The sequence below is a fragment of the Elgaria multicarinata genome, chromosome 12 (assembly GCF_023053635.1).
Source record: "Elgaria multicarinata webbii isolate HBS135686 ecotype San Diego chromosome 12, rElgMul1.1.pri, whole genome shotgun sequence".
Lineage (NCBI taxonomy): Eukaryota > Metazoa > Chordata > Lepidosauria > Squamata > Anguidae > Elgaria > Elgaria multicarinata.
The window spans coordinates 2,882,864-2,891,092 of NC_086182.1; the positions used below are offsets into that span (position 1 = coordinate 2,882,864).

Sequence of the window (8,229 nt, forward strand, 5' to 3'; positions counted from 1 at the left end):
TGATGTTCTTAAATAAACACTCGTTTTAACATATCTATTGGATTCTAGCTGAGGGGCAAATACAAGCTAAGGTTTTATTTATTTATTTATTACATTTTTATACCACCCAATAGCCAAAGCTCTCTGGGCGGTTCACAAAAATTAAAACCACAATAAAACAACCAACAGGTTAAAAGCACAATTACAAAATACAGTATAAAATGCACAACCAGGATAAAACCATGCAGCAAAATTGATATAAGATTAAAATACAGAGTCAAAACAGTAAAATTTAAATTTAAGTTAAAATTAAGTGTTAAAATGCTGAGAGAATAAAAAGGTCTTCAGCTGGCGATGAAAGCAGTACAGTGTAGGCGCCAGGCGGACCTCTCTGGGGAGCTCATTCCACAGCCGGGGTGCCACAGCGGAGAAAGCCCTCCTCCTGGTAGCCACCTGCCTCACTTCCTTTTGCAGGGGCTCATGGAGAAGGACCCCTGAGGATGATCTTAAGGTCCAGGCAGGTACATAAGGGAGGAGGTGTTCCTTCAAATAACCTGGCCCCAAACCGTTTAGGGCTTTAAATGTCAATACCAGCACTTTGAATTGGGCCCGGACCTGGACTGGCAGCCAATGAAGTTGTAAAAGGACTGGCGTAATGTGATCTCGCCAGTCAGTCCCTGTTAGTAAACGGGGAATTTCCCAGGGAAATTCAGGCTTGCATCTAAATCAATGGCATTTACTTTCAAGCAAGCACAGAGTTTTTCTTTGCCTAACCATAGGATTTTCTCTAAAGAGAGCCCAACTGGAGTTTGACAAAAATGCAACTTTCTCCTAGGAACCTGACTCCAGCAGTCTGCCCTTTGGCCCATCTAGCCCAGTATGGTTGACACTGATCCGGCAGCAATGGCTTTCCAGGCCTTTAGGATGGAGTTGTTCCAGCCCTGTCAGGCGATGGCAAGGATCAAAGCCGTGACCTCCTCTACATGCCAAGCAGAGGCTTTGCAACAGAGCTATGGTTTTGCTGCCTGTTCACCACAAGCAGCAGTCATGAAGCTGCTTCCCCACAATAGCATCTGCACTGTGACTTTTGCACAGAAACATGCAGATTGTAACAACAATAATTCAGGACACAACACAGATAAAACCCTGCGGTACTTTTCATTTTTTAAAAATATTTTTATTTAAACTCTTAGAAAAGAATTCACAGTTAAAAGAAGGATGGGGAAGTAGGAAACAGGGACTTCATTAATTCATGAAGTGGTATTCTTGCAACCCCCAAATATAATTCCTGTTGGAATAAATATACTTAGATTTACAAGAACTGGTGCTTCCCTAATTGGTGGTCATAATATTTTCCATTTTACTTATTGTTCATGAAATCCAAACATTCAATACTGTGCATCCTACATGTGAGGAGACTGCCACACAAGGAAGAAATTAATGCTGCTCTTCAACAGGAAAGATGTATATTTCTGTGAATCCACACAGTACTTAGGTTTGTTGTGAAATTTCCAGTAACTGGAGAAACTCTCTTGAACACAGTACAGATCAATCAGAGGAGTTTATTCCCCTAGTATAATACAAGTGCTGCTTCTGTGTTATATGGTCCATTTATTTAACCTTCATAGTCACCAATTAAATGCATGAAATGATTCTTCTGAGTTGTTTGTGACATCACAGCTGGCTGCGGGACAGTTCCATTTGAGAACTGTCCCTCAGAACTTTGAAAGGAAGAGTGACCAGGTGCTGAAGAATTTCCCTGTGCTGAAAATGGTGAAAATATAAATGCACAGAATTCAAATATGACTAAAAAATAATACAAGGTTTTAATGTAAGAATTTTGTTTTAGAGGTTTTGGGGAAGACTCAGCCTTATTAGAGGAATGCTATATATTCCAGTAACACAATCAATTCTGATATTCAGCAATATATATATAAATAGAATCCTACATTTATAGTTCACTTCCCAGGATACAAATGGGGGGTCTTTTTCAGTGGGCCTGGGGGGCTCTCCTTGTATGTTGAAAACCAGCATGTCAGAGAGAAGAGTTCAGCTTAGACCTCTTCCAATCTTTCAACATGCAGGGAACAGTGTTCTCCCCACCCCAGTGGGAAGCATTCAAGAATACAAACCCATTTTCAAGCGGGGAAAAAAAATCAATACTTGATTTTCCTGAAGGTATAAAATGGTCCCCAGCTTTGGGGATTTCAAATTTGTGCACGCTACTAAAATTATGATGTCACAATAGAAAAAGATGCAAACAGGAAAGAATGAAAACCCACAGCAAACCACCTCCTGCAGTGAACCACAGAAAAAGACCATATGTGCCTTTACAGGACACTAGAGGCATATTTGTAAGGCAGTGTCAGAAAAGGATGCACAGCCAGTGAATCTGTCCTGTTGAGACATCTTCAGAGCTGCCAATGCTACAGGTTCCCCTGCCCCATCATTGCTACAAGGGAGGGAAGAACCACGGCGAAGAAAGGAGGAGAAACTGCTTGCACATACACATTATTCACGCCAAGGGACCCTGAAAAATAGAATTACTTGTTCCTCACTCTGACAATCTGCAGCCTTGCTCCCAAGTCAACACCATGGTCTTGAAAAGATCAGGAGCACTTCAGGGGCCACCACAATACAATACATGCCACCAGACATCACCCTGGATGTACCCAAATGTTACTGTCTACATTTCCACCAAGGTTTAGCACACCCATCTTAGTATTAACCAGTAACCCATTCCCGTCCCTCCCCAAAGCCAGGTATTCTACTGCGCAATGCCTGCCAAAGTCTCCTTCATCTTCTTAGTCATGCTGGGAATGAGGTGGACATGGTCATCCACGCACTTCGTCACGCAGTTTTCCAACTGCAGCTTGACCTGCTGCTCTTTACTGCCCGTCTCTAAGGAGTCCTTGGCTTTGTCATTACAGTGCATTGTACAGCGAGAAAGGCGGTCCTGCAGGGGGAAAACACAGGGTGGTCAGAGGCTGGGGTGGATAAAAACGAAAACAAATTGCATGAACCTCGTTTACCACTCCAGACATGAAGAGCTTAGAGACTGTCACCCTAATAACACAGGGCTGTCAACTGAGTTTTAAAGTAATCATCAACTCCATTTAAATGAAACTATTACTAAAACCTTTAATATAGATGCCTTTTCCAAGATACTAAAGGAAGTGTAAGGTAATTTACAATTTAATCACTTATTAAATCTAGGTGGTAATACTTTTATAAACAAAAACTATCACTCCTGGCTAGAAGGAAAAACACCCACCCCAATCTCCAGGGCCTCCCAGCTGGACCATGGCAGAACTCCCAATACCTTCGACACCTTATACATGTACCTGAGCAGCCAGCCAGGTTCTCCTGCAAATGCTGAAACACAAGCAAAGGGCTCTTCAAACCCCAGAGTGAGCCAGAACACGTGCTTAAACAAAGTCTCTGTTGCACCTTCAAAATGGCACCTCCTGTAAATGGCTGAAAACAGTACAGCCAAAAATATCAGTTCATGCCTAACTGGAACCCCCTTTCAAAAGTCTCCTTCACATGGGGTGGGGTGGGTGGGGGAGTGGTTAAAGAGCCCTTTGCCCATGCCTTGGGTGGAGCCAGCGCTGCTGACCCGTCTGCTCTTGCTCAATCCGGAGGAGGAGGAGGACGGCCACTCTTAAAAGATTAGATACCAGCCCTGGAGGAGCCGGGAATTCTATGCAGGTCAAAGCTCACACTCCACTGACAAGCCAGACTTTGTCCTTCTCACCTGAAATCTCTCCAGCTCTTGGGTGACAACAGCTTGTGCCTGTGCCAGGGGAGCATGACAGCGCTCGATGCATTGGTGCACATGTTGCATGGAGGCCTTGTCATTCTCACAGCAGGTCGCACTGCACCGGAACATGATTCCCTGCAAAGAGCTGGAGGTCAGTGAGAGATCACCACAAGATCCCTGCCGGATCAGACCAGAGACCCTTCTTGCCCTGCATTCTGTTCCCAATAGTGGCCAACCAGATACTTCTGGGAAGCCCACAACCAGGGCACAGCGTCAACGGCCTTGGCCTTTTGCTTGTCCCCCCAGCAACACGCATTTAGGGGAACACGGCCTCTGAGCATGGGTGTTTCATCTAAGCTGGCAGACCTGCTTTCTACAAGGTTCTCTCTAGCAGCAGCAATCAGTTGCCTTTTTATTGCTCAATAGGCTAGTTTGGGGAGAGACATCTCAGTGAGGGTGCTGGGTGGGCAGAAGCCCCCAACACCATAAGGACTGCTGAAATGAACTGCCCTTGGAGAGCTAGTGCGGTTTGATTTACTTGTGTTATTGTACATTTAAACTGCCCAATGACCAAAGTTCTCTACGCGGTGTGCAATTAAAAACATAATCATAATATTATAACAAAAAATAAAACCAGAGCATAATAAAATCAAGATGAAAACAGCAGCAAAGGATGGGATCAAAATGAAACCAGCTCCCTTGCTTAAGAACCAGTGAAGCGCTATCAGACCAAGTTCCACCCAGTTTTCTTTGCAAGAATGCAGCTACCATCAGGCATCTCGGGGGTCCACTACAAACTGGTTAGTGGGCCACCAGTAGATCACAGCCCATCTCCTGGCCACCCCTGATGTGTAGTTTATAGAATGATGATGAACAACTTGAACCAAAAGAGACTGAAGTTCAAATCTCTGCTCAGTTGTGAAGCTCACTTAGGTCAGACTTGGGGTGGGGGGAGGGAAGCAGTCACTGCCCTGATTCTCACAACACGACAAGCCAGAGTACAGGTCAAGTGTGGGTTATCACTGAATCATAGGTTCATGGTTAACAAACCATGTTTGTTAGCGCAGCTGGGTTCACACAACACAACAACAAACCATGGGTTGTCTTTGTGGATTGTTTGGGGTTTACAAACCATGTTTTGTCAGCACAGCTGGGTTCACACGATTCAACGACAATCCATGGTTCGACCTACACTCATGTGTCAGGGTGTTTCCAGGGGAGGCTTTTATCACGTCCTTGTCCTGCCTCTCATTCACAGTTTTATTGGGGTAGGGGAGTTTCCAGATGTTGTTGCCTCCCTCTCATAACCCTCCCGTGTTTTCCCTCCACCACTTCTTTTGGCTGTTTTCTTTAGAGCAGAAATTCCCTTAAGGAAAGAGAGATGGAAGCGCTGGCCAAGGGAGGCCTCCTCTTGTCTCGTGTCAGGAGCCCTCCTCCACCTCCTCCTCTGCCTGGAAGCACCCTTGGTCGAGGGTGCCTGTGAGGACATGCATGGGACGACCCCACGTGCGCCACAAACACAAGCTCTCTGGAGTAGGGTGACCTTATGAAAAGGAGGACAGGGTTCCTGTATCTTTAACAGTTGCATAGAAAAGGGAATTTCAGCAGGTGTCATTTGTATATATGGAAAACCTGGTGAAATTCTCTCTTCTTCACAGCAGTTAAAGGTGCAGGAGCTATACTAGAGTGGCCAGATTTAAAAGAGGGCAGGGCACCTGCAGCTTTAACTGTTGTGATGAAGAGGAAATTTCCCCAGGTTCCCCATATATACAAATGACTCCTGCTGAAATTCCCTTTTCAGTACAACTGTTAAAGATACAGGAGCGCTGTCCTCCTTTTCATAGGGTCACCCTACTCTGGAGGAAGGTCACAGGATTGGAATGACGGCTTGGCATCACGACGCCCACCCCAAAGGCCGTCCCTGCCCTTCGCCTCCTTACCCCAACCAGCCTCCCAGCGGATCCCGCGGGTTGGGCGAACTTTCCTCGTCCCTAGAATCAACAGGTCAACACGCATCATCCGCCACGTGTGAATCTGTCCCCTGCTTTTAGGTCAGAGTCGCCTGTACGGCCTTATCCCCTTTCTATCCTCACAGCCCCTCAGTGAGGTAGGTCGGACCGAGAGGCAAGAGTGCCTGGCCCAAGGTCTCCGGGCGACCATCGGGGCTGTGAACAGGGATTTGGGTGGGGGTCTCTCCCGCCGAGAAGCAAGGCCCGTAAAGCCCTTGACGGGGCTCAGAAGCGCCTGCGGAGCAGGCAGGCAGTCAGGCGTGGGCGCCCGCCCTGCCCGCTTCCCCACGTGCGCGCCAACGCGTGGCTCCCTGGCCTGACCTGCATCTTCCGGATGTTCTCCCGCTCGAGCCCCTGCACCATGCGGTCGATGGTCTCCTGCACCCGGAGCTGCTGAGCCTCGGCCATGCCGGATCTGGCCGCCTCGCCTCGCCCCGCGAGCACAGCAGCCCGGCCAGCCCAGCCCCGTGTGCACTTCCCGGGTCAGCGGCGCGGCGCTTCCGAGCGCCACAGCAGCCTCCCGCGTCCAGCGCCGGGCACTGCAGCAGCAGAGCCCCGCCTGCGGGATCTCCGCCTCCCGAGCCGCCCCTGCACCGGCGGAGCGCGTTGAAAGAGACGCCGGCAAGCAAAGGCGGCGGCCAGAGAAAGCCCCGAAGCGTGGGTTGGGGGGCTCGAGGTGCGCAGGCTTTCCAGATCTCGAGACAGGGCCGGGGCCAGACTCTTTTGCGCCCTAGGCAAGGTGAGCTACTTTCACCCCCACCCCCCACCCCCAAAATGCCGGCTTTGATTTTGAAGAACAGATGTTTCCTGGAAAAAATAAGAAGCACAAAACTTGAAACTGCTAAATTTATTATTTTAAAGTGCAAGAAATACATCGTGCCAATTATAGCAAACAAATTGGAAAGGAACGTCTACGGGTCTAAAATGCATTATTGAATAGGAATATCACCTCTAAATCGTACCCTCCAACTCACACACGCGCGCGCGCACACACACACTCAGCATCACTCACTCCAAACAAACACATGCATGAACACATGCGTTCACTCAAAGACCCCATGCACCCATACATTCTCTCTCTCTCTCTCTCTCTCTCTCTTCCGGCGCATTCCGGAAGTCCGAACGTGGAGCCACCCCACCCCCACGTCCCTGGCTTCGCTTCAGCTGGGCGGGCACGGAGCGCCATCTCGCTAAGGGACGGGGGGAGGCTGAGCAGAGGTTGCATTCAGCCGGAGTGTGTTGCCCCGTCCCCCCCATCCTGCCCCACCACGCTGCCGCCCCCTTCCTTTTCGGTCACATCTTGCCTGATGAGGACATCTGCAAAGCTTGCACATCTTTGAGTCGGCCTAGTGAAGGAATTGCACCGCGTGGATGTAGGAATGTTTAAAGAATATCAGCAAAGCCCTGCTGAAGGCCCAAGGTGGAAGCTCAAAGGGTGCCCAGCCCCATAGTTCAGGCGCATCGTACCGCCTGGCAGCCAAGTTATTTTGGCACAGGAGGCAGAAAATCCCACATCCCAGTAATAAAAATGCCTTCACAACACATTCATTAGCTAACCACATTCTGCCCTTTCGTGACATCCAGGTTCTGCTGCCTCAGCCTCTGTCTTCCTGGTGGTAGGGCCGGCAATGCTGCTGGATTAGGCCTAGGAAGGACGGGGGGCTCAGCTAGTTGAGCATCATGTTTCCCAGGGTGCCCAGCTAGCTAGAGGCCCCTTGGAAGCCCACAGCTGGGATGTGAGGAGGACAGCTGCCCTCTTCCACGTTGCACCCAGTGTCTGCTACTCATAGGTAGCCCGCCTCCGAACATTACAGATCACGCACCAGCATCTGAAATGAAGTTCAAACCTGACATACCAAGCTGTGTCTTCAATGTGGCAGTCAAATTTCCTTCCATGATCTCAGTATATTCAGTCAAGTTGTCCATTCAGCTGTTTCAAGTGAACACATGAAGTATGTGTGTGTGGCGGTGTGTGTGTGTGTGTGTGTTCAGGGTTCATAGAGTAGAGTTGGAAGGGGCCTACAAGGCCATCGAGTCCAACCCCCTGCTCAATGCAGGAATCCACCCTAAAGCATCCCTGACAGATGCTCGTCCAGCTGCCTCTTGAAGGCCTGTAGTGTGGGAGAGCCCACAACCTCCCTAGGTAACTGATTCCATTGTCGCACTGCTCTAACAGTCAGGAAGTTTTTCCTGATGTCCAGCTGGAATCTGGCTTCCTTTAACTTGAGCCCGTTATTCCGTGTCCTGCACTCTGGGAGGATCGAGAAGAGATCCTGGCCCTCCTCTGTGTGACAACCTTTCACGTATTTGAAGAGTGCTATCATGTCTCCCCTCAATCTTCTCTTCTCCTGGCTAAACATGCCCAGTTCTTTCAGTCTCTCTTCATAGGGCTTTGTTGCAACATTATTCCTGCTCCTTGAACTTCACATGGTCACTGTGTTGCCTACACTCAAGCACACACAGGATTTCACAGGTTAC

At 48.7% G+C, this 8,229-nt stretch overlaps 1 protein-coding gene across 1 annotated transcript; it reads right to left on the reverse strand.

Annotated features, from left to right (window-relative positions):
* Positions 1-1,134: 1,134 nt before the first annotated feature.
* Positions 1,135-6,196, reverse strand: FAM136A (family with sequence similarity 136 member A). Its single transcript, XM_063139343.1, has 3 exons — positions 6,073-6,196; positions 3,737-3,877; positions 1,135-2,935 (listed from the first exon to the last, which is right to left on the reverse strand). Exons 1-3 carry the CDS (start codon positions 6,157-6,159, stop codon positions 2,747-2,749), a joined length of 417 nt encoding a protein of 138 aa, XP_062995413.1. The 5' UTR covers positions 6,160-6,196; the 3' UTR covers positions 1,135-2,746.
* Positions 6,197-8,229: the final 2,033 nt, after the last annotated feature.

Coding starts and splice junctions, on each gene's coding strand:
- FAM136A (XM_063139343.1), bottom strand. CDS start 6,159: ATGGCCGAGGCTCAGCAGCTCCGGGTGCAGGAGACCATCGACCGCATG. Junction 3,878..6,072: donor AGAACATCCGGAAGATGCAG/GTCAGGCCAGGG, acceptor AGCTCTTTGCAG/GGAATCATGTTCCGGTGCAG. Junction 2,936..3,736: donor AAGAGCTGGAGAGATTTCAG/GTGAGAAGGACA, acceptor TTCCCCCTGCAG/GACCGCCTTTCTCGCTGTAC.